The sequence below is a fragment of the Balaenoptera acutorostrata genome, chromosome X (assembly GCF_949987535.1).
Source record: "Balaenoptera acutorostrata chromosome X, mBalAcu1.1, whole genome shotgun sequence".
Classification (NCBI taxonomy): domain Eukaryota; kingdom Metazoa; phylum Chordata; class Mammalia; order Artiodactyla; family Balaenopteridae; genus Balaenoptera; species Balaenoptera acutorostrata.
In genome coordinates, this window is record NC_080085.1 from 53651955 (window position 1) to 53678708 (window position 26754).

Here is a 26754-nt window from a genome sequence, read left to right on the forward strand (position 1 = left end):
AGGGGAGGATAGTTTTAGGTCCCCTAACCTAAGTACTGACATGCTCAACTGATCACTCCAGTCCACCATACTCAGAGAATACCATTCTCAGTGAGGGAGTCTGGTTTCTTGCTTAAGGTCCTGGCCTACTTTGCTTTGTCCCTGTCCTATTGTAGAAGAGAAAATGTCTCTGAAAGGCAATGGTATCTATTTGTATTTAGGCCAGGAGGTATCAGACTCCATTGCTGGCTGGATCTCTAACGGGAATGGTACACACAAGGCCTGAGCCCTCAGACCCTTTGCCCTGTGGCTCATATCCTAGAGATTGGCAACCAGTCTTCATGTCCTCCAGAAATGACCACCTTGAGTTAATCTGAGGGGTCAAACTCATTCTGGGAACAGAATTAAAGCAAAAAATGTCAATTCTCTCATTCAGCACTAAGGCATTCCCAAATCAAGTTCTTCAGAGAAGACTCACTTCTGAAAACCAAAAAAGAGACCCATGGGCATCTGAGTATGGTTTTTATGGTGACTCTCTAATAAGCAGGACAAGGTTCCTGGGAGGAGGCCTCTCAAGATGCCAGATACCCTCAGCCCTTGTCTACCTGGCTCAAGGATGTAGCTTTGCTAAGTGCTGGACAGTCACTTTTGTTCACAGATTAGTAAACACTGGTAAGGAGATAGTAACAGCAGTAGTAATAATAAGAAGAAAAAGATAAGAGGTTTACCCTGACTCATAATGACATCTATAATGACAGAAAAAGAAATATATACATATACAAATATATATATACACAATTATCATGATTTTCCAAAATTTCATACTTCCCAAAGAGCCTCAGAAAAAGACCTTATCTCCAAGCACTCAATCAATCATGGTCTTCCTCTCCTCAAGTCATCAAGATCACCAAGATAGTGTAGACATGGTACCAGGGAGGCCCAAACTGATCCCTAAATGAACCTAGGGGTTAGCTACACAGAGAAAAACAGACCCTAGGCCTCAGATCATAGTCTTAAACTCAGGCAGCCAACCAAATGTCCAATTCATGTTATGGATCAACAGCAAGGCCTTGGAAGGAAAGCTCCATCATGAAGAGAACAATTCAGAGTGACTTCTACTGGTGCCAGCTCTTAAATATCATCTGCCTAGTGCAAAAAGCAACATGTTTCAAGAAATTGGCTTAGACTACAACATAAGGGTTAACAGCTTTAAACAAGGAAGTAGTTTAGGCTTTGCTGACAGATGCCAGCCAGGTTCGCCAAACTCCAGGATAGTTTAATTATAGTCCTGCCTGGAGGCTGGGGGATAGACTATATGACCCTCACGGTTGTTTTCAATTTGGGGATTCTGAGAGAGACCTACAGGGTGACCTACTTGAATATGGAGGAAACCACCTGGGTCAGGCACCAGCCAGATTTAAGGTTATCTCTGAGCTGGGTGACTCCATATTAAAAAAAAAAAAAAAAATTCCCCGCCAATTAGACAAAGGATGTACTGGATAATGTCATCCAAAGTGTGTACATAGTGAGAAGCCATTAAGATGGATCATGTGAATGCAAATGAGTGCTAATAATGCCATTTGAAACTCTAGTATGAAGGAGAGAAATTTCTGTAATCCAGGGAGAAAGGTCCTCCCTGCTAATGTCATCCTCAATTCACAGATCCTGTAATGAGTCAACTCTAGTGTCACAAATAAGACTTTCTGCATAGATGGTTAAGGCTAGAGGTCTTTGTCCACCTGAAGCTTGAATGGATAAACAAGGGCTGGCATATCTGAACTCATCTCAAGAAATCAAAACACAGTTGCCATTAACCTGAAAGGGGAGGTAGGTCCTCAAGTGTTAACAGTCTTGTTAGCAGCCCATGCATACCTTTTCCTGACTGTTCTGTAGCCCAGAAAGCACAGGATTAAGATTCAGGAGGGGGTAACATCACTAAAAGTGGCAGATTAGGATGCGCAAACAATCAGGCCCTCTACTGAAACAAACTTTAGCTGGCAAAGACTGACAGACCAACTTTTTCAGAATTCTGGAATCTAATCCAAAACTTACAGGAACCAAGAAACTCTTTTATAAAAAAATTTTATTGGAGTATAGTTGATTTACAATGTTGTGTTAGTTTCAGGTGTACAGCAAAGTTCATCAGTTATACATATACATGCATCCACTCTGTTCTAGGTTCTTTTCCCATATAGGTCATTACAGAGTATTGAGTAGAGTTCCCTGTGCTATACAGTAGGTCCTTATTAGTTATCTATTTTATATATAGCAGTGTGTATATGTCAATCCCAATCTTCCAAGTTATCCCTCTTGATGCAGAAAAGAATGGCTAAAATTTGTTAAGAGAATTTTGAAGCATTTTTGCTAATTTGTCTACCATTCCTGACTCCCCAGCAGCTAAGAGAAAGGTGGCCCACATTCCTCCTGCAGGTTGCCGATGCCAAGGGACTAAAGACCTTGTTTTTAAAATGTTGTGGCTGTGTGTTTTGATCTGTTTGGTCCTTGAGGGCTAGGCACAGAGACTGGCCTTTGTCTTGTACCCTTACCCCCTAAGGCTAAAGTGGCTTTAGAGGTTGTGACTGCCTCTGTTGAAAGACTTAAAGACATATACTGCCCATGTCCACCCAGGGCAAGGGATGGTAGAAGGGGCAAGCAGCAAATGAATCCAATACCACAGGAAGGATGAGACTGAGGAAAAAGTTTCTTGGGAGAATAAAGACTTAGAAGGGCCACTGTGCATACCGAGGAAGTCAGAGTGCAACACACATGCCCTGGACCAGATGCATGCTCAGAAAAAGCCTGAACAGATTGTAGGCTTGCACTTCTGGAGGATCTGCAGGTTCCATGAAATCAGGAGAGTAGGAGAAGACGACTAAGGCAGAGTTGTGGGCAGCCTGGATTAGTGTTGAAGGAATGCCCCAGCTCTGAGCCAACTTGCAAAGACCAGGATAGTAGTTTGTTTGTTTTGGCTCCAAGTATTTAAAAGCAATCTCTGTCAGGTCACTGGCTGACCAATGACATAATGGAACAGAGATTTCCATGACCACACATGACAAAGAATGCAGTCTTTGCAAAAAAAACAAAAGATTTGGAAAAGTCAGTAAACAAATGGACAGCTGTATCCCTCAACAAACAACAGCAACAAACTCTGGGGAAGGAGGAGAATCTTATTTCCAGAGTTATCACACTATAATATTCAAAATGCCCAGTTTTCAATAAAAAATTATAAGGCATACAAAGAAACAGGAAATTATGGCCCATTCATAGGAAAACAGTAAACTGACAGAAACCATACCTGAAGAAGTCCAGACATTGTACTTACTAGACAAAGACTTTAAATCACCTGTCTTAAGTAAGATTCAGGAGGCCTGGGTTCAAGTCCTAGCTTTGTCACTAATTCCCTACATGAGTGAGAAAGTCACTTGCATTCTCTGAGCCTATGTTTCCTCAGGATTTATAAAATGAAGAAATTAGGATGAGCAGTGGTCACAAGCTGGGGTTACAATTTAGCCTGATGATATGTTCAGTTTATTCTTCACAGTGTTTCTTTTAAAAATGTGAATTACTGGTCAACATTTTAAAAATATGAATAAAATCCCATTCCTGGCTTTTCTTGAAAAATCTGGAAGATCTGAGTTCACTGGACTTCCCTACTTCCTATAACCTATTCCACCAATGAGAACCATCCAAGTCACTTTTGCTCCCTTTATATAGGGCATAGATTTCCCATTTGGACACAGGCTCCCACTTAACCCTAGTACCAGACTGCTTTACTCATGTAAGTTACCGGCCTGGCCCTGTAAACATCTAAGTCAGCTACTCCTGGCCAAGATGGGTCTTTCCAGCTGTAAATCTACTGTGAGTCTAGGGTTTCATACACGTGAAAAACTTTCCCCAAGTGCAACCAAAAAGAGACACTATATAATTAAAAGCCAAGTAACACTCTGGAGCAGTGGGCTTCTCTATGAACAGTAGAGGTTTAATTTCTGTTACATCTAATCTGTACAACTGTAAGGAATGATGGTAATGACCTGATTAGCTCATCCTTTTATCTCCTGCATCCATGTAGTCCAGAAACCAGGGAAATCTAGAATTTGAAGAAACAAGGAAAATACGTTCTGATGGCATCTGAGTAGGCTCTTTATTTTCTGAATAAACCCATGCCTTGTCACTCAGGCCTCACCTACCACAGACAATAGCAGGTTGTCATGTATTCTGTACAGAGCCTGCCCTCAAGTGGGCAGTAAGCTGTCCCCAGGCCATGGCCCAAAGTCAGAACAAAGGCCAATTATTACATGGTGATAAAAGAAATGGACCTGAATGATTTGGGGTTAGGGCCCAGCATGCGAAAAGAGGGCCACCACAGGGATGGGATTTTCTACTTAGAGACACAATCATATCCCAGCAGTCTGCTCTCAGCTCCCAGAGGGGAAACCAGCCCAGGAAAGCAGCTGAAGATGTCAACAGTTAGATGTGAGGATTAACGTTCAGCAAGCTGTAATTCACTTAACCTGACCAATTGCTGGGAAGGTAAATCAACTCCTGCATTGCTCTTGTGAAGTCATATTCCAAGTACAGAAGAAAGAGACTTTGAGAACACACACACATACATGTATATACATACAGAATGAAATTCTGAACAACAGAAGAGGCAGATATTTGACTGAATAGAAGACACATAAACCCAGCAATTTCTTGTACAGAAGCCAAAGTGGTATCACACTTCCTATTTACAGGTATCCAGCATACCTCAGGTTACAAAGGATTTTTTTACAAGACTTAATTATCCCCATTTTACAAGGAGTAAAACTGGGCTTCAAAGATGTACAGGAAGCTGCTCAAGCTGCATACTCAGCAGACTGAGGCAAGAATCTGGGTTTCTCAGATTCCACATTGGTTTTAAACCTGATTAACAACAGGTACAGCTAGCTTGGATAGAACAGCATTAAGCACCCTGGATTATCCATCCTAAGGCTGGGATGTTCACACAGCAATGAGTCTTCCAGATAGGAAATGGAGATGCTCCACTATGTCAGTGACCAATTTGGTCCAGTGATCCACAAAGGTGTCCGGTTGGTATAGAGTTAGGAGGAAAGTCTTTTCTTTGCCATTGTACTTTCATGTTATATGCCAAATAACCTAAGGATGATATTCTCAAGGAGCTACTGAATCTTAGCTCAGGATGAGTCTGGATAAACAAGGGAACTATACAACATAGAGGTACAGCATCTCAGGAAACCACCTATCTACCTACCAATAACATCAGTACTAATGAAGATTCAATAGTTCAGTGTGACTCATCGCTATGTCCTACCTAGACATTGTCAGAGCTTGAATAGATTCTAGAGAATGCTTCAGAGGTGAAGGAGAAACTAAAAGCCAATGATCATATGTCAAATGTTTGAGAGAGCCAAACTAGAACTCAGGTCTCTCATTTTCTAATATACCTAGCACTGCTTGCACAATACCATTCTACCCTCAACCAAAATCAGTGTAGAAGAATGGAAATAGTAATTCTACTTTTAAATACCTACTAGAAAAGAGCCTACATAACTTCCATCATTCAGTTCCTTGAGGAACACACAATCTTACCAGAAATGTAAACCTACACATAAATGCTCATTCATGAGAATCGAAAGGTCTAACTTGGAGTCAATTTTCACATCATTCATGCAACAGTCTAACCCCATTTCTTTTTACTGGTGACACCACAACAGCTGGCCACTAAGGTTGCATGTTACTCTCCTTTAGAGATCTGAAGACCATTCAACTATTACTTTAAAAAAAGTTTTGCAATGATCAAATGCTCATTCTGAATACAATCTGAGGCAACATGGAATGCTATCTTAGTTTCTCAAAGAATAAACACTGGTAGAATATAATAGAATAGAATATTGGAGCTGGTATAATAGAATATTGGAGCTCTAACTTATGATTTAGGCTCTGTCATTAATGCTCCTGGTGTACTGTCACAGTCCTCAGTCTAGATATTTGCTATCTGATACAGTAGCAACTAGCCACATATGGCTAATGAACACTTGGAATGTGACAAGTGTGAATTGAGATGTGTATAGAATACACATCAGATTTCAAAGACTTAGTAAAATATATTATTAAAAAATTTATAGTGATAATATATGATATTGTATCATAATATTTTAGATATATTAGGTTAAGTAAAATACATTAAATTAATTTCACTGTATATTTTTAACTTTTTTTAGTGTGGCTACTAGAAATTTTTAAATTATATTTGAGGTTTGCATTTGTAGCTCACATTATATTTCTTTTTTAAAAAAATATTTATTTATTTATTTATTTTATTTGGCTGTGTGGGTCTTAGTTGAGGCATGCAGGATCTTCATTGTGGCATGTGGGATCTTTAGTTGCAGCATGAGGGCTCTTAGCTGCAGCATGTGGGATCTAATTCCATGACCAGAGATCGAACCCGGGCCCCTGAATTGGTAGCACAGAGTCTTAACCACTGGACCACCAGGGAAGTCCCTCACATTATATTTCTATTGGACTGTACTGGCCTAGGCCAAATCGTTCTCAACATCAAAGACTGATTTAACTAGCCTAGAGCCTGGGTTTTAGTGTTTGGTTTTTTTTTTTTTTAAGATACCCAAGTGAATTATTTCATTGTGCAGCCAGGATTGAGAACCACTAGGCCAGACTCTATACTATGCATGCCTGGCTCAGCCAGTGGTCTTCTCAAAGGTCAGCTTCAGCCCATCCAACAGGCTGCTGGGGCTGTGTGCTTGGAGAAACACTCCTCCTGGACTTGCATGTAGGAAAATCAATGCCAGTTCATTGATATTCTGAAGCTTGGTTCTGTCATTCACCTCCTGGGGTCATTCTGCCTTGCTCAATATTTTGTCCCACCCCTTTAATTACAGTTTATTATAAAAATGACATTTCACTGTAGGTGAAATACATGCAGATTTGGGTGATTTTGTCACTGGGTGTAGTTTAATCCTTCTTTTAAAGGGGGGGCTGTCAGCCTAAGACACACAAGCTGTCTGTGTATGGCGTCTCATGTTAGTTCCAAAGGCCCATGGTTATTGATGTGTTCTTTCTAACTACCCCTGGGACCCAGTTCATCAACCAACAAAGCTGAGCTGGGACACACAGCATGTGGAAACTCTGAAGGAAGACTCCATATAGGTAGAGGAAAAAAGGACTGGATATTTCATCAAGAAATTCTCAGGATAGAGGGGATAAGAGGCTATTTTGTCTACCTCCTTGCTTCTGAGCAGTGCCCTCACCTAAATTGCTCTAACTGGATAACAGTGCTTCCTACATTTGCAGCCCTCCAAGGAAGGAGGCCTCTTTCAACCACTATGACCAGCCTTGATACATAGACCTTATTGGAGTTAATAAGGTGGAGGTGATGGTGGTGATGATGAGGATAATGATAATGATAAAGCAAGTTACCATTTGCTAAGTACCCACTACGTGCCAAGCACTGTGTCAGATTCTTTACTCACATAGTGATCCCATTTAATCCTCATAAAAAGCCTGCTATTCCTATTTTTCAGATGAGGAAATAAGGCTCAGGAAAGATAAAAGTCTTGCCAAAAGCCATAGAGCTAGGAGGTAGTAAAGCTGAAACTGCATCTGCATCTCAGATTATCTGATTCCAAATGCCCCGCTCCTTCCTTCATGTCACACTTCTATCCTTCTTATCCTGAGACCCTTCATTCTCCAAGGGCCCAAGCCACTCTGATCTTTTGTTTGGGGTCAGGACTTCAGTCTTATATTACAAAAGAAACTAACAAAAGATGATAGGCTGTGGTAAGGATGATCATAAGACATCCTGATGTGGCTTTGGTACTTGTATTGCCACAAATCTGTTTTAATGTACATTATTTAATTCACTGTGATATCCCCTGTCATGAAATAATTGCCAACACCATTTTGCATATGGGGAAAATCAGAACTCACAATTGCCAAACAGCTGATTCTAGCTCATAACTCCAAGGACGGCCAAGAGCTGGAACACCAGGACAGTGTTCTTTCCCCATTAGCATCCTGCCAATGGGTGACCCAGAGGAAGTGGAAACTGCTAAGGAGCCCCTTCCCAAGAACCCCTTCTTTTAACGGCCAGGTTTTTCATGGTACAATGTCAAAGGGGCCAAGGCCTTGCCAACCCTATCAAGCTGCCTGCTTCCCACCCTGGACACATCTTAGTTCCCAGCCACCTTGCAAAAAGTAAGATTTGCAATGAGTAAACTCCAATCCCTGGGGGGGTAGGGAGCCCAGACTGTTACATTCACAGCTGTAGACAATCATAAGACAACACGCAGGGGTGTTCACACTTCCCTAAATGAGAGAAAGGAGGCAAAGGAAGCAGAGAGGAGTGGAGAGGGGAGAAAGAGGGTGGGAAGAGATCTATAAAAAGAAAGGATAAAAAAAGAGGAGGCAAGGAAAAGAAGGAAAGCAGAAAAGAGATAAGAAAGGTAAAATTTCCCAGCAATATAGAGTTAAAAGCGTCTTCAAAACCATCAAGGCAAAAAGGGAAGTGATTTGTGCAAAGTCACAGTGGGTAGAAGGTGGGAGGCAGGAGGTGGGGATTGTTAAAATAAACAGGAGAAAAAAAGTCTCAAAACTAGAAGGGCAAAGATTAAAGGAAGCCCAGGCCCTTGGTAGGTGACCAAACACACGGGGAAAAATGTGAGGAGCCACAAGAAGGGGAAGGAGAAGGAGAACAAGGGCTGGTGAGAGGGAGGCCAGGGACAAGTAGCCAAGGAGACAGGAGAGGAGAGTGAAGGCTGACACTCACCCTCACAAAGCTGGCAGGAAACCATCCCTCCTCATCGTCGATCTGGCCCCACCACCAATCCTTGTTGGAAGCATCCAAGACTTTGATGACGTCGCCAGCCTTAAATGCCAACTCCCGGTTGGCCATGGTGACGTGATCCCATACTGCCTCAGCACTAACGATGGAATCTCCAGTGATCAGCTTAGGAGACAAAATAAGAATGTGTTCAGTCCACACATCTAGCTACCTTACTTGCCCCCCTCCCCAAATCTCTACTACTTATGGAAAAACTCACATATTAGTGATGAAGGGTAGGGTGATGGAGATGACATTGGGAGAGCAAGCTCCACTGGACTACAAGACAAATAATACTATCAACTCTCCATTAGCCAGTGGGTAGAATGACCCAGAATGTGTATATGGACTACACAGGCCTCATGATTTTATCCCTACTCAAGATCTCCTTCCCTAGAGAAGAAAAAGCTCCAATTCATCTCTCCTTGGTACTTTGAGGCAGCCCTGGATCTGGAATGGGTGGAGAGTCTGAAACCAATGGCTAAAATGAGGCTCGAGCATATTTGCTATAAATTCTCTGTGCTCCTCCCCCTTTCTTCTTCTTCTTTGGAACTGTCCAATTCAGAGTTGGTGATATGTTATTTAATCCTACTGTACCCCAACCTCAGAAGTTACAGACCACGGCATTCCTCACATATGATGGACCCCAGTCCTGCAGCCTCCTGCTCTCACCCACACATGATGCTATCCAGAGAGGTCATGTGTTCATAGGTATGAAAGAATATGGCGTTCTGTGTTGCCTTGCTCCCAAGAAACTCGACATTGTCACAGATTCGTTCAGTGATTTAAACAACCACCCTGTAAGATACACAGGGAATCTTGGTTGACTTCTGCATCTGATAGATGGCAAAACTGAGCTATAAGCAAGTTAAGGGGTAAGCTCAGTTTCACTCAGCAAGGCAGGGGCTATGCACAGAGCCTAACCTTGGTCATCAGAATTTGTGGCCAGCAGGACTTGGCTCCACATAGCGCGAGGCAGACATCTATGCCACTGCCACATAAACATACACACACATATGTTCATGACACTTGTCTAAGCACAGTGATGAGGATGGGTGTGGGGGAATAGTTAGTTTCTCTCTGGCTACCATCCTGACCACTGTGTTATGTATTCTTCTTTTTCCCCCAACTGGTTCCAGCCTGTATGGGTCAATCTTTCTGGCATTTGGAGGAACAATTTCCAGAATAGAGAACATATGGCCTGTCAGGCAAAGGACTCAAACATTCCCTCCCCAGAACTGAATTGCTGAACATGTCCTCTAGAAGTCATCTTTTCCATCAGCCTACTTTGAGGAAGGACCCCAAGGCAATTATGGCTCCACAAGACCCAAGTCAAAACAATTTAAAGATAACAGAGACAGAATATGGAACATGCATCCTCTCACACAGGTCTGCCTTCCAACATACCAGCCAGAGAATAACCCTGTGGTCATGATATTAATGCATAACACATCACACACAGGAAAAAACACACACACTGAGCTTTTGACTTAGGGCATTCTGTTGGTTAGCTCCTGCATGAGGCATCCTTCATCGCTCAGGGGTCTAGCCATTGTGCCTTCTATAGAAGGCATAGAGAGAGCTCCTCAGCTTGGATGTAAAAGAGATTTCAAATAGGACCTTTTATAATACCGCCTTTAAAGTACCTCATGCTTTATTGTTCACAAAGTGTTTTCACATCTACTGCATCACTTGATCCTTACTGATGAGCTGGATCTCACTATTACCCATATTTTAAAGATAAGGAAACTGAGGCTCAGAGTGGTGACCTGGTCCTTTGGCCAATCACACATGTAATAAATTATGGAGCTCAGTCTTCTGACTGTATATGCACTAATACCTATCATGCCATACTACCAATGTTTACTAATAAGCTATAATGAACTCACAGAACTCCATTCATAATATCATAAACCAGATGGCTCCATTCTTCAACCCCAAAGAAAGAGATTTGGACAGCCACCTTCAGTCACTGGTGCCCCTGACTAAGAGGAGATTCATTTATATGTTGAACTTGCTTTCTTCCAATTACACTAAAAGTCAGTATCTTCTTGTTCTGGCCTCAGTGGAGAAGAAGAATTGCTGGTCACTGGCCTCAATAAAATAAGTATTTACAGAGAAGTCTCCCCTCTCCTGCCAAAGATGGGTACCAACAGGGTGCTGCTAGAGCTCGATAAGCACATACAGCCCCAACTCAGAGCACCATGAAGGCTTACAGTCTAAAGATATATCATTGACTTTTTATCAAGGGTCAAAGAGTATCTTGGCATCACTTACCAATGCTCTGCTCAGGACTATATCTGTGATGCTGTTTGAATTACCCTAGTCCCAGTTCTGGCTGATTCCACTGCCTGTACTTTTTCTACAGTGCAGTCTTCTTTTGAGGGACTCCATGCTTGGATTCTCCCAGCAGAAGTTGGCTCACTCTTGTCCCCATTTAGTCCAGTTGACCTGCCTGGGCACTCAGGTCACAAAGTCCAGCTATGCCCTGGACAAGGCCAATCCCTGGATAGGACCCAGTGGCCACAAACCAACTGGCAAGCCTGTTGTCACTGCCTACTTGGAATCAACGACAGAACTAGGCAGCACTTCAAAGATCATCACCCTTAATCCCTCATTTTATAGATCAGGTGTAATATAGCAGGAGTGACTTGCCTAAGGTCACCAGATGGCCAGCCTAGTGAACCATTTTTTCCCCAACATAACACCATAGATAGAGAAGGTGGAAAAAGAACGCTTGGGTTTAAGACCTTGCTAAAGAAGGGATGATAAAGATGATAATATTAGCTAATATAGAGCACTAAGTATATGTAAGGCACTATTCTAAGCACTTTACACACATCAACTCATTTAATCCTCACAGCAACCCTTTGAGGAAATACTATTATTATCCCTATCCTACAGACGAGGAAACTGAAGCTCCGAGAGATTAAATAATTTGCCCAAATTCAAAGAGCCAATAAGTACTTAAGTCATAATTCAAATGCAGGCACAGTCTGGCTCTTATAGAGCCTCTGCTCTTATAAACTATGCTGCCTCTGAGTCTCATTTTCTTCATCTGTTAAGTAAGGATAATTCTACACCCCCACCTGATTCACAAGCTGTAAGACACTGAACCAAGAATTGACAGATGTGTGTGCAGATAATGAGAGAAGGGCAACCCAGAAGGGGCTGGTAGCTGTATAGGGCTCCTGTGTTCTCTAGTCACAAACGCAAGCAGGAATAAGGGAATGTTCTTCCTCTATCCACTGAGATGTTTTAAGTTTGGGCTGCTGGAAATTGGTTTTAAATCTCCCCTTTGTATACAGGATTGACTTTTAACTTGCTACAATTTTTCATAAATATGACTTTGCTCATCCATTTTCCACCCAACACTCATTGAGTGCGTTCCCACTGTGTGCAGGGATCTGCTTACTGTGATTCAGCCACAGTCCTTACCTGAAGATCAAGGGCCCTTTGGGTACCAACAGTGAATGCCCTTCAAGCAGTATGCAAAGGTGGTTAAGGGCAAGCAAACCTAGCTTCAATTCTGGGCTTTGCTACTTTAGAAAGTAGCAGTGAAAATGGGAGGTGAGGAGTACAAGAGGAGCCACATAAATAAACCAAAATGGAACTGTCAGCATGTAAGGAGTACAATATCACAAAAGCTATGGACGAGACTTTCAAGCTATACAACCCTTGGTTTCAGTTTCTTCATATGCAAAATGGGGATATTAATACCTCCCTCACAGGCAGAATTGTAGAGAAGGTGAACTGAATTCTGGATGTATAGTGCCTCATACAGTGCCTGGTATACTCTGGCCTAGTACAAGACTTCAGAGGAAGGATCATGTGTGGCTATTGGACTCTAATAAAACAGTTTTATGGGGCACTGAAATAGGCCTTAAAGAATGGGTAGGATTGTTACAGAGTAGGGAACAAGAAAGGCATGTGAGGCAGAGTAAAGTCTCAAAGGTGAAGGCTATGGGAAATTTGATGGTAAATAGGTAGTGGAGTTTGGAAAGGGCTGGGAAGAGTGGGATTGAAGGGCAGCTAGAAAGGTGGACTGGAGACATGTTTGAAGGTATTTAGATCTCCTTTGAGGAAAAGGAGGAGGTCAAAGTTGATTTGGTAGAGGGAGTTCAATCTTAAGTGTGATCATTAAGGCATGAGGGTAAGTTATGAGGAAATGCTGGTTTTGGAGGGGGAGAAGAGATGACAAGTTTTCTCTTTAATATGCTGAATGTTGGGGGCCAGCAGGACATGCAGGTAGATTTGAAGTTCAAGAGAGATCAGGGGAGATAGTTATACAGGTTTGGGAGTCAATGGCCCAGAAGAAATTGTAGAAACCAAGGAAGTTTGCCCTGGAAGAAAGTGCTAAGAAAGAAGGCCAGAAAAGTAGGAAAATAATAATGGGAGGCAAGGAAGAGAAGAGGAGCCAGAGAAACAAACCAAAATGGAGCTGTCAGAACACACTTAGGATACCAAGGGGTGCAATCTCATAAAAATCAAGGCCAAGAGTTTCGAGTAGCAGGAGCTGATCAAATTATCAAATAGTACAGAGTTACCTATAAGAGGAAGAAAGCCAAGAAAAGTCCATTTGGGAGTGGCTATATCAAGGCTTAAGTTCTTTATTTCTTGTTTATAACTAGTTTATCCCCCCCCTCAAATCCCTAATTTCCCAACTATCCCAACTTCTTCATCTTGCAAGCCCAACATAAAGCCAGGAGGTGGTACTGGGTTACTCCAGCAAGGTACCCAAATAGCTCTTGGCCTTGGGACAGTGCTGATGTGACTTCTAAAATAATTTCCAATCCTCAGGGCATTTCGAGTACAGGACTAAATATAGGTTGGTTCTTGCTCAGACTTACCAGTGAGTGGGACATACAGTGTTCTGCATCCCCAAACCAAAGACACTTTTGGACATGAATAAGAAGATAAAGAGGGGGAAGAGTCATAATACTGATATAATTCTTAAAGAAGGAATGATATCCAATTTCCTTCTAACTATATTTCCCAGGAATTCTAATTTCAAATATTCTATCCCATTGTCCTACAAATAGACACATCTGTTATCAGACCCATGTGCCCTGACTTTTAACCTGGAAATATGATCACTATACCCTGTAGGCATTGGGAGTTTGATCTCTCAGGCTGGTCTCTGATCAACAATGAGGAATGTGCCTACAGTTAACTTGGAGTGTCCAGTGGGCCCTTTCAGGAGGAAGGAAAGAAGGCAAGGAAGAAGGGAGGAAGGAAGTAAAACAGGGAGAAAGAAAGGGAAGGAGGGAGGAAGAGAAACTTACACTTGTTGAAAACATATGCCAGGCATTGGGTAAGAGACTTTCTTTTGTCATCTTAGTCTCTATGGCTCTCCAAGGTAAGCATTAACATCCCCATTTTTACTGAAGATAACCTGTGCTATTACCAAGTAGCCCACAGTTACCCAGTTAGTAGGTGGTAGAGCAGATTTGAATCTCTAGTTGAGCTTATTGTATAGGTTTGTTTTTGCCAATCCCCAACGCTACCTGCCAAGATAGCAGGGAGAGAGTTCTCCCAGCTGGTTTCTCTCTCCAAGGAGACCAGCCCACCCTGTGAATGATCTAAAGCAGTAGTTCTCAATCCTCTAGAAAGCTTGTTAAAACACAGATTGCTAGGCCCCATGAGTCTCTTATTCAGTAGGTCTGAAGTGGGGCTTGAGAACTTGCATTTCAGACATGTTCCCAGGGGATGCCTACGATGCTGGTTCAGGGATCATACTTGGTGTACCACTGCCCTAGAGAATCTTTCTAGCCTAGGCTTTACCCGTGCCTATCCTGATGCCTCATTCTCCCAAGGATCCCCATGCCACCCCCACAGGTCGGGCTCCCTGCCTGTCTAGGAGGCATTCCTCAGTGGTTGGTATGTCTGAGAATGGGTATTTTGGGTCATGTAAGGAGCATTCCCAATACCAGGCCTTGCCAACACAGAAATAAAGCCCTCACCAGTTTTCCAGAGCTGTACCACTTGCCTTCCCCTTCATATTCTTGCCCTCTAGCTGAGCAATACCACCCCCAAAATAGTTGTTTAATTAGCCTGGGTGGCTGCCAGAAATACTAGAATTTTAATGGCAAGAAGCAGAAGAGGGAAAGGTTAAAAAAAAGTGTTGTTCAGAATAGCATATGTTCCAGTTGCCATGAAAGTAGCTGAGCCAGGCCTGCCTTTTGAGAAGCTTCACAAGGGGACAAGGAGGGGTATGAAGGAGTTTTGCCTTTCTATAAGGTTTTCTCAGTTGGTACCTGCCCCCATCCTCTCAGAAGGTCCCCTCCCTCAACAGCTAGGCATGGACAAGGGCAAGAATCCTTCCTTTGTTCCCTTTAAGCACATCTAAAATAGGCTGGGATTTTATTCTCTCTCCTGAATAAACTAGATGTCCTTTTCATATGGCCTTGTAAACAAAGACTCTGGTTATCTTGCCCAAAGTGTTCAAGGACAACAATCTCACCCACTTCTGGAAAGGTGTAAACCAGACTGTTCCAACAACAGCGGGGAGGTACCAAAAGACTGGCTACTGGAGGAAGCTCTGCCAGTAACTCATTGAATCATCTTGGATAGGTCCATTTACCTGTCTCAGTTTCTTTATCCATCAGGTTACAGACTTGAATCAAATAGATGACTTCTCAAGTCCTTTCCAGCCCTAGCTTTCTATTGAGGGTAACACTTGAGCTTTGCAGAGGACAGGAATTTCATTATTGCAGCTTATTTCTTCTCACCCATCTTTGTGCTTGACAGTATGCTTTCTTTGCTCTCTACTCAGGAAAATGAGAACTTGGCACTGACTAGTCCCTTCTTGAATATAAGTCACTCAAGCATTGTTAGTGACACACTAAAGCACAGGCCAGTCAGACTGGGTGGGAAAACTGAGGAATGGGTTTCCCACTTTAGCCCTTGACTGCCCTATTCAAAAGTCAATGGGGACATTTACTCTTTGTTCTCTCCATGTAGCTCCTCAGATAAATCATCTTTCTCATGACATCAGCTCTTAGTACCTCCAGTTCCATATTTCCCACTACCTGTTCCACATTTCTCTGGGGGCCTGCTACTGCCTCCAATAAAACATATGTAAAACTCATAATAAGGCCTCATTCCCCTCCTTCCTCATTTTTCCTATTTCTGATAACTTTTCTGGGTGTGCTGTTTCTTCTACATGTATCTCTCTCAGATATAACCTTTTATCTTCTTTTTCAATGCCTTATTCTAGGTCTGGCCCTTATCACCTCAAGTTGCCTCCCAACTGGCCTTCCTGCTACTCACAGGTCTCTTTCCTCCTCAAGCTACTCAATAATTGTACTTCTCAAAACTTCTTTGCTGGTGCCACTATCCATGCTCAAGAAGCCTCAATAACTCTCTACTGTCAATCTCTCAAAGTTCTCCTTAATCTAGCCCCATCTATGGATCCAATCCTTGTCTTGAACCTGGCAGGGACCTTCCACTCTAGTCAAACTGAGTCTCTTGCAGGCAGATAGCTCCTACCTCTGTGCCTCTGATTCAGCCATTCCTTTGGCCATGGTTAAGTGTAGGGACACTGGAGCTATGCTGCCTCTTCCTTGCCGTAGGATCTTGGCCCACCTGCTCTTTAATCCTGTCCCTGATGACTCCATCCTGTATTTTCTCTCCCTTGACTCTTTCACTAATTTCTACCTAGGATAAGAAGAAGATATTAGACAATGTGGAGTTATTCAAGTTATCAACCAAGGTGTTATTCTCCAGAGTGTACACTTGTGAACAGTAAATCTAAAACATCTGCATAATTTATAATGAACAACATTGATTTTAGCCTCTAAAGTTCTATGACCAGAGCCCTAAAACCAGGCAAGCTCAGAGGAAGAACACAGCAACAAAGTGAGCATTTCTGTTCAGGTTGCAGAATATTCTATGGGGCCAAAGAAATTGTTTGCATAACATGTACCAGGTGGCCTATAGGCCAATACATTGCTGGTAGGATGTATGACCAGGTGGCTTCTGGGGTGGGCTGGTTTTTGCTGAAGATCTTCGCAGATGCTCAGTGGTCATCAGGGAAAGAAGAAGAGATGTCAGGTAAGAAAAAACAACATGAATTAAAAAAAAAATCATAAGGATTGCTTTTTTTTTCCCTATGACTTAATAGTTCACACTTAGCTAGTTTCAGCTTTAATCAGGGTATTGCTATCACCCATAACTAAATAATTTCATTTCTGAGCAGAATAATTAATGCATTTAAGTGATGATGGCTCTAAATGTACTGAAAGGAAGTATGCAAATACTGTCACTTTTCATGATATGATCATCTTTTTCCTAGTTTGGGCATGTGATTTGTGAGTCATTAGGCATTGGCTTTCTTCAATATCCCATTGTACCATCCATTTTTCATTTTAATAAAATGAAGGTTGGCTTCAGCCACACCTGGGAGACACGAACCCCAGCTAGGCTGGCTTGATTTGAAAGGTGATCGTAGATGCAGGTCGCTCAGCAAGAGCAAGACAGACCACCTCATCCAGAGGCCAATATGTCACAAGCCAACTCACACCTGTCAGCCCCTAAAAGCTTGGGAAACCCAGGCAAGCATCTTAAGATATGAAGCCATCCAGGACATTTTCTCATTCATCACAGACTAATAACAAAGGATAACACCTCTTTCTAAACCTCTTCCAAAAGAAGTTACAAAGTGATCTCAGCTATAACAGTGACCAAACATATGAGGTAAGGGAAGTTGCTTGTTTGGTGTAGACCTTAGCAATGGACTTTTCTGGTATGAAACTTCAGCCACTAGCTCAACCTAATGGGCCCAGGAGTTTCTGAAGTAAGACCCAGCTGCTGCCCCAAAGTTCATGATGTTAAGAGTTTGGTCTTGTTGAAGGAATAAGTCCTTTAGAGAAAATGCAGCCAACTGGGCCAAGTATTGCACAGATCAGAGAGAAGAAATGTTTCCAGACCACCAACCATGATACTGTTGGCTGGAGAAGTCTCCCATACCAGAATAGTTCTCAACCTGATAAGCATCAGCTTGCACCTTCAAAGCATCTTGGGAATAAAAGTTACTGTCAAGCTGTTTTGGATTTTTTTGGTACTATTCAGGTGCCTCTGATTCATTACACCAGTTTCTCGATTTGTGGTCCCCAGACCCTCTGCTCAGAATCACCCCAGCATTTTTAACAAGCAGCCCAAGTGATTCTAAATCATATATCATACTGAGACCAAGAGTCTTTTAAACTTTCTAGAGCCAGAGTTTGAAGTACAAGAATTTCCTGTTACTGCACTGGACCATTCAGAAGAAACCAGAATCTCTGAAACTCTGTCTCCTGGCTTCTCCTTCTTGTGTCAGCTTCCAGGCAGGCTAAGGAATTATAATAGTTTGTCTAGGAGGATTTTCCCAGTCTGCCTCAAGAGACTACCTGCACCTGCACACCCAATCCCACTCCCATCCTGACCTTCAACACTGAGGCCCCCAATGGCCCTAATGGAAAATACTTGCAGCATCTCTCTACACTACAATCTAGAAACAATTTCTTAGAGCTGTGTTCAATCTACCCAAGTCAGCTCCCAATATTTTAAGAGACAAATTATTAGCAAAAAAAATTGACTCAGCAATGCTCTCTCCATGAGTTGAGTCAGAAGCAATTCATCCCAAGCTGGAGGTTACTCTGACCCCAGTCTGTCTCTGCCTTGAACCAGACTGGGCCTTATCTCCAAAATATTCCTGCTCTGGGCATCATGCCCTTCTTGGACTTGCTGTGGGTGCTAAGTTCCAGCCACCCATTTGGGTCTCTTGTTGCCTTCATACCTTGAAAGATGGCCAGGGCAAGCCTAGGGGATAGGCAGAGGGCTCAAAAAGCCCCAAATGCCTGAGGTGACCTAGACCCATCTTGGGCACTGCACCTGGGTTCTTGAATTTCTTTATGTGGTTACACAGAGGCCAGCCCTGGGAGCCTTAAATTTTTCTGGACTGTGACTTGAAGGCCAGCCTTGGCGTTCCTCCAAGGGGTGGGGGTGGGGCTCCTCTAGGTTTACAGAAGGGTAGGAGGAGGGGGCTAGAACTACATGAAGAATCTGTCCTCCATGCCTCCCACATGTATAGTTCTATACTCATCAACACCACAGCCAGAGGGTGGGTGGGCAAGGCAGAGAGAAGAAGGGAAAGTAATTTTTTATCCATTTGACAGATGTCGTGTTAAAATCTTGTAGGGGAAGGAGGACTGTAGGTGGGGGGAGGAGCAGAGGAGGAGATAGGTTGGAACTAATAGTTCTAATGTTGTATTAAATGTGGCCATCTGGTCTAAGGTTGTGAGAACAGGAACAGCATTTAGTAAGGTGCACTGTAAGGTGCACTGTGACCTGCTCCTATATCTGGAGAAGTGAGAGGAAAAATAAATAGATTTCAATCAACTTAAACCACCTTGAAGTCTACTGAGCATGCCCACCCAGGACACAGGCTTGCAAAGGCTCTAGCCTTGGCAGGCATTCCAAGGAGAATGTAATTGTCTCCTGGGGAGTCCTTATGGCCCAAAAGAGAAATCTGCATTTAAACAGTCCATCAGAAAGTGAAAGATGGTTTCCAATAGCTTATTGATTTCCCTCTTCTCCTTTGCTCCCTGCAAGAGAAAAGACATTGGCCAAGGCATTTAGCAGTGTTTCTGGTCCTTATCAGGAGCATTTCCTGTTCAGGGGTGGGTCATGTTTCTCCTGACAAAGTCTAGCACAGTCCTGGGTTCCCAGCAGACATGACAAATGGTGGATGAGCAGGAGTGGTCAGTGAGCATTCACTAGATCAGTCCTCAGGGGACTCAAATTAGCTGAGCTGGCTCCCCTTCAGACTGTGTCCTTAAAGACTATGGAAAGAGGGATGCAACATCTAAACCTAGGCTGCCAAAGAGGACACATGAGAAGCACAATCAGACCCACCCTTAGGGCCCAGGAAGGATAGCATCCGGTCTGTGTCTGCAGGAAAAGTGATTGTGCTTATAACAAAAGAACTTCAAGTAGGTCAGGTAGGCTTATATAAGAGATCCTCTGCTTGTCTGGGCTAGGTGGAGGAGGTGGGAGTGAAGAAGGGAAGGGACCCAGGGAAGCTGACTGAGGGATAAAGCATCCAGTAAGATGCTAGGGCTTGAACCAACTCTTCTTGACTCTGTCTCGGGCTCAAAAGCCTGAAAGAGTAGATTATTATACTCAGAGAAGGCCAGGATTGGAGACTCCCAAGAGCTAGCACACCTAGTTCAGTCCAACATTTTACAGATAAGAAAACTGAGGCTCTGGGGCTTCCCTGGTGGCGCAGTGGTTGAGAATCTGCCTGCCAATACAGGGGACACGGGTTCGAGCCCTGGTCTGGGAAGATCCCACATGCCGCGGAGCAACTAGGCCCGTGAGCCACAACTACTGAGCTGGCGCGTCTGGAGCCTGTGCTCCGCAACAAGAGAGGCCGCGATAGTGAGAGGCCTGCGCACCGCGATGAAGAGTGGCCCCCGCTTGCCACAACTAGAGAAAGCCCTCGCACAGAAACGAAGACCCAACACAGCCAAAAATTAATATAAAAATAAATAAATTAATTAATAAGAAATTGACATTTAAAAAAAAAAAAAAGAAAAGAAAACTGAGGCTCTAGTAAGAGGAAGTTACCTAATGTGTCAAGTTAGTCAGCAGCAGAGCCAAGATTAGAAACCAAGCCTACAGTCTTTTAGAAGGACAGTTGTCAATTGTTTTGATTAAAAATTGTCAATTGGTAAAAAAAAATAAACACCTACCCAAGTATCTAAATGCTACTAATGTAGTATGTGTTTTATAAAAAATCTCCACAGAAAATAGAAATTAAATGATGAGATTAACTATTTAATATATAAAGAACTTCTAATATTTTCTCCATGAGCTTCATTTTGGAAATCAGTTTTAGACATTTTCTGGTGCTCTTTCCTCCCTCTGCTCTACAGATGTCACCCTTTGAATACTACATCCAGCACCTGCCTCACCCTCCTCTCAGGGCCCCAAACAAATCTGACCCTCCCTGGAAATGAAGGGGTAAGAACACCTCAGTATGAAGGCTAGGTGAAGACACTTCCAGTATCTCCTTTATCACCAAATGTCTTTGCTAAGGAATCTAAATTTCAAATTTATACTAAAATGAAAATACTAGTGAAAAAAGTGGGATGGGAAGAATGGGCTCCAGGCTTGGCTTGATTGCTGACTTGCAGTATTGAACTTAAGCAGATATAACTCCTCCCTGAGCTAGTTGGACTAGGTTATCTCAAATGGAAAGTTGGGGTTGTCTTTGACAGATGCTGCTGCCTTGCTTCTAAAAGCAGGTTTTGTCAAGAGACAGAGGGAAGTTGAAGGAGACATGGAAACAAGGAAGGCAGAAGAGGGAGGGGGTGGGATAAGAAAGGTCAGAAGACAAAACTTGACTATTTCAAATTTTTGCCATGGGCTACCTCTACCCAGAATAGAGCTCTAGTACAGGAACGGCCTTTGGGTTCCACTGCCAGAAGGAAGAATACTGCTTTCTCCATGCGGTTCAGGCCACTGGGTTCAAGCCACCTAAAGTAGCTTCCAGAAAAGAGTAAGCAGCACCCCTACCATGTGCTAAACACAATATAGTTCTAGGTTGCTGTCATATTCAATTCACATTCATGAGCTCACTAGATCCTCCCAGCAACTCTGGGAAGTAAGAAGAGTAGGGATGAGACCTTGTTTTAAAGATGAAGAAACAGGATTGGACAAAGGAAGTCCCTCAGGTAACGCAGGAGCAGAGGCCAAAAGAGAACCCAAATCTTCTGACTCACAGTCCAATATTTTTCTAATAATAAAAATGGCTATCATTTACTGAGTACTTAGTGTGTGTCAGAGACAAATCTAAGTTTTTACATATACTAACTTGTTTGATCCCCATTTTAAAAATGAGAAAACCATAGTACAGAAAGATGAAGTGATTGCTGAAGGTCACACAGGGCCAGAAGCAAAACCCAAGTAGTTTTGCTCTAGAACCAGGGCTCTTAACCTCTGTTCTCCACAGCATATCCTCATGCTCCTACAGGATCACAGAACCTTCAAGGTATAGCGAGGTATAGAACAGTGTGTATATTACCATAAAAAAGAGAAAAAAGAATATATTCATATATGTTTATATATCCATAGAACATTTCTCTGGAAGGACTCACTGATGGCCTCTGCAGAAGAAGCCAAGTGGCTGGAGGGCAGGGCTAGAATGAGACTTTTCACTGTGTACCCTCTTGTACCTTTTGAACCATGTGAATGTATTTCCTTTTCAAAAATAAAGTAATTTTTAAATGAGGTATCTAGGGTCAAGAGAGCTGAAGAAACTGTGTGGCTGCTTCTTGGCAGGGCTTTGGCGACTAACCGTTCCCTATTCACCTCTCTGGTTTCTCAAACTTGAAGAACAGAAGGTGTCTCTCTCCTTTTTTCTTCCAGTTTCCTTACCCTTGACATTGCTTGTCCAATCCCCCAGAAAGGCCAATACTGTAGTCATTATACAGATTTTAGCAGCACAAGTGAAAATAGCAACAGTTTGGGTTAGGCTCCCACAGCCAGTCTGTGAGTTACAGGAAAATAATGTATTAGCAGCAGGACAGATGATAAAAGACACAAAAGGCCTTCTTCCCCAAGGCCTGAGCTCCACAGACTCTTCCATCTCCTTCCTCTCACCACTGTGTCTCATTGTACCTACCCACCCTTCTCCCAGGCTGAGAAAGCAAAAATAAACAAGCTAGAAAGGCTCTAGGAAATACGGCCTAGCTTGCGAGTCTGTGGTGTACAAGGAAGAGCACACTAAGGGAGAAAAAGTCAGCCTAGCTGGATTTTAATGTCCACATCAAGGCCAGGTGAGAGTCAGCCCAGATGGTCTCAAAGGACCCTCCCAGCTTTGGTTTTTGGATTTCCACTATCATCTCTCAAGAGTCGGCAAAATATTCCACAGATCAAGGCCCTTAAACATTATTTCTTCAGATACCTTTAGGCCCAACCCCTTAGGCAGGTCAGTCACACAGGGCTTCTGTATCCAGGAAGCTGTGAGGAGGTGGGGGTGGCCAAGGTAGATCAAGTGCCTTCAGGGATCCTCCTGAAGTGAATTAAATGGGCAGCACAATTCCCTCTCACAACAGCTAAGCATCTTCTCCAACGCTTCACTGCTTCCAATATGCAAGAGACAAGTAGGACATGAGCTGCTGTGGAAGGGATGACAGGTCAGTCAGTGTGCCTCTCGTGGGCAAGCAGGACACTTCTGGGGAAGGCTGGGCCCCAGAGAGCCCCCCTTCCTTGCTACGTGTCAGAGACAAAGCTAAATTTTTAACATATGTTAAGTTGCCACCAGCAGCTTCCTTTTAGCACTGGAATTCATTGGGTGGTAGCTTGGGGCCATAGAAAGAACACTGAATATAATCTGAAGGCATGGCTTCTAGACCTGAATCCACCACTACCTAATCCTGTATCTTCAGGCTGGTCCTTCCTTCTCTGAGACTCAGTATACCCATCAGCAAAATGGAGACAATTACTACTTTAAAAAGGGTAGGGGTAAGGAGTTGAGAAATAGACTGAAGATAAGCTCCTAGATTACCTCCAAAGTACCTGTAATCACACCCTGGATGAACTCTTAACAGTAGTAAAACATGTTCAACATTTTACAAGGCACTTTTCACACACTTTGTCACCATGAATTCTTGCACCCCACAATCCTGAAACTTAACAGTTAAGCCCATTTTACAGACCAGAAAACAGACTCAGAAGGAATTTGCCCACAATTTATGGGATGAGGAGAAATCTGAACTTGTGCTACATAGTCTAGTTCCCTACCCACCCCCTTCAACAAAGCAGGTGAAATGGCCCTGGGCACAGAACTTAGAATAAGACACTTTATCAGAGCCAGTACTGGCACTCGAGGTTACTTCCTCTGGCAGGTGGCAGGTACAGACCATCTGAGATTGCCTTTTCTAGTTTAGGAAGGAGACCCTATTTCTGATGCTCCCCACTTTCCCTACATAGAGTTCCTGAGGAGCCAAAGCTATATGACCACCTAAATGTTGCAAACATGTGTTCTGGGAAAGGATTGACCTGGCACCGAAAAGCATCTGTATGAGTGAGGGTGATCCAAGAATGACTCTGACCAACCTGACATCATGAGGTTGCCTCTCCGTGGCCCCCTTTTAGGCCTTTTTTTCTACTGCTACTCTGTAAGTCAGGCTCAGTAGTTGGCATGCATCGAGACCAGCTTAGGGATAGGTTAAGTACAGATCTGTTGGTGAAGAACATATACATCTGCAAAGCATTTTCTCAACTCTGAGCCTTGTCGGCGTCTGAGAGACAATACTGACAATTTTACCTATAGACCAAATAAGACTCAGACAGAGGAAGGGAACCTGACTGAGACATACCCTAAGTGGCAGAATAGCAACTGAAATTTGTGTTTCTTGATCTCAAGTCCAAAGTTCAGAAACAGATATGAGGCTGTCACAGTCAACAGTAATCCACTGGGGCTCTGAGGCTGCTGCTCCAGGCAGACCTGGCATACTCTGGCCACCTGTCTCACTGCTTCCCACCCTTCACCCAGACCCAGTCTAGGGCCCCCTCTTCCAGCTCCAGCCTTTGGTACTAAGGGCCAGAACGGGCTCCCCAGGACACCCCGACCTGGTTTCTAGCTTAAGATACTCTAAAAATAGCCCTCATTAGTGGGGTCAGATGGCCTAAGCTGGTGTGCCTAGGGGCAGGGCTGTGGTCATTAAGCATGTGGCTGTTTTCTCCTACCACCACTGACCAAGGAGAGGCTGAGCCTCTGCCCCCGTTTATGCATCCTACTACTTCCCCTCACACCCTCCAACTCACAATTTAGATATACTTACTCTGGTCCAAGTTGTTACTTCATTCCCAAGAAAAACAAACTTTAATATTCAGTTACTTTAGGTTTTCTAGGATATCACTTCACAATCATATCATTCCCTAATGGTTTGTAACTACATTGGAGGATAGAGGAGCAGGCTCAAGCTTTCTGCATTGATCAGTGTCAATTTATCTTCTCCATCTGCCTGTTAACATCTCAGGGCTCAGTTCTAAGTTTTGTTTGACTGGTGGAGCCTGCTATAACACATGCCACCTTGAGTATCCATTTTATTCCTGAGCTCACTGCCCTCTGAAGCCTGATTTCAGGGATAAAGATGCAGAGAAAAGTGATAGAGGCCCACCAGATGGGGCCAGTGCCCTGTTTTGCCCACTTGGAAGACTGAGACAGCTGGCTGGCCTTAGGGGTAGAATGTGTTCTGCATCAGAGGGTGTCCCATAGGGATGTGTGGGGCATGTGAGTGTGTCCCATAGGTGTGTTCAAATGTGTCTCAAGGTGGGAGAGTTGTTTGTCCACGCAAGTCCTTAGGAGTGTGTGCTTTGGGGTAGAAGTATATCTGAGTATGCATCTCAGTGTGCCCTACATGTGAGTGTACAGTTATGTTTTATATGTATCCATGTGTGTCCACACACAAATTTGCATAAGCATGCCTCACATGTGTCTGTATATATGTACCCTACCTGTGCCAAGTGTGTGCAAGTGAGTGTGCCCTATGGTTAACTGAATGTGTGTGCTCCAAGTGTGTCAATGTGAAAGCATACCCCACATGTGTGTCCCGTGTGTATCCCAAATATACTCAACATATATCTGAGTGTGTGCATAACATGTGACCTATAGTGTGTGTGTGTACATGTGGGTATGGGTAGAGGGCATGGATAGACAGCAAGACTGAACTAATTTTCCTCCTGCACAATTTGTTTTTCACAGGTGTCCTCTAAGACACTTGGATTAATCTGCTCCTAAGCAGGTCAGAGGACATGGGTTTGAATTTCATCTGTCAGTTTCTGAATATGGTGTTCATAGGTGCGTTCCCCAAGAGGATTAGCCATCACTCCATTTATCCAAGAGGCCTCAAAAATATGAGGTCTAGCAGCCAAGAGTTGAACAGAGAGACAAGACAAGGATCAAGGACCAACTATGCGACTTTGGGCAAGTCCTTGACTCTCCCCAGACAGCAGGTTCCCAAGCAGTACTGTAAGGGAGTGGGCTTATGGGTTCTTCCTCATTCTCATCCAGTGACTTTCTCAGTTTAAGCACCATGGACTAACACTGGTCCCTCCCACCACCACTACCACCACTATAAAAAGACAGTGCACAGATATATGCATATGGATTAGCACCTACAGCTGTCTCGTTCTAGCTAGGCCCCCTCTAGCCCTGGACAAGCTACTGGTTGTCTCCCTACATTTGTCATTTCACACTCATTTTTCCAGTGTCCTGAGCCACCTGGAGTAAAAGGGATAAAGTCCTAAAGGCATACAATCTTCACTAAAGCTCAGGCAAAATGAGATGGGGTTTACCCAAAGCATTCCTTCCCCATCCTTTGGGATGACTGTGGGAACTAGTGATGGTACTAAGCCAGCTTTTAGGCTCAAGGCACGACCAGATAAATCTACAAAGAGAAAACCTCCAAACAGGGCACGAAGGGCCACAGGATCTAGGGCCACTCTTCTGCATTTGGCAAGGCCTCTCATGCATCCCTGGATGATATGTGGGTGGACTTATCATAGGTCAAATAGATGTACCTGAGCTGCCTATTAGTGGTTCAATGCCAACCTAGCCAGAGTTATATAGTGACATCTGCCTAGTTTTCTCTGCTATCTTGATTAACTTTTATAACAAGACATAGATAGAAACAAAGTGCAGAAGGCATCTTTAGAATGAACTCCTTGCCCAAGACCATTTGGTATGGGTGGGTTGATAACAGCTAACTATATATGCTGTGCTCTTTCTAGTACACCACTGCTTTTAAGAGGAAACACTGATAGTTTCAATTTACTTAGCCATAAAATGGGAAGAATCCTGGCCTTGCTCACCTCACAGAATTGTGAGAAAAGACAAATGTGGCAGGAACAAAAAACTATACAATAGTCTTTATCTTCTTGCC

General features: G+C 43.3%; 1 protein-coding gene across 11 annotated transcripts in view; it reads right to left on the reverse strand.

Annotated features, from left to right (window-relative positions):
• Positions 1-26754, reverse strand: part of ARHGEF9 (Cdc42 guanine nucleotide exchange factor 9) — a 230413-nt gene that overhangs the window by 168416 nt on the left and 35243 nt on the right. For 5 of the 11 annotated variants that reach the window (XM_057538869.1, XM_057538863.1, XM_057538865.1 and 2 more), the window contains exon 2: positions 8765-8944. The exons of 3 other annotated variants lie outside the window; for them this stretch is intronic. In XM_057538869.1, the coding sequence (XP_057394852.1) occupies positions 8765-8944 (180 nt within the window). Of the gene's footprint in view, positions 1-8764; positions 8945-11095; positions 11114-16309; positions 16381-22769; positions 22788-26754 lie in introns of those variants that run through there. 3 more of the 11 variants (XM_057538873.1, XM_057538867.1, XM_057538868.1) reach the window with 3 other exon arrangements.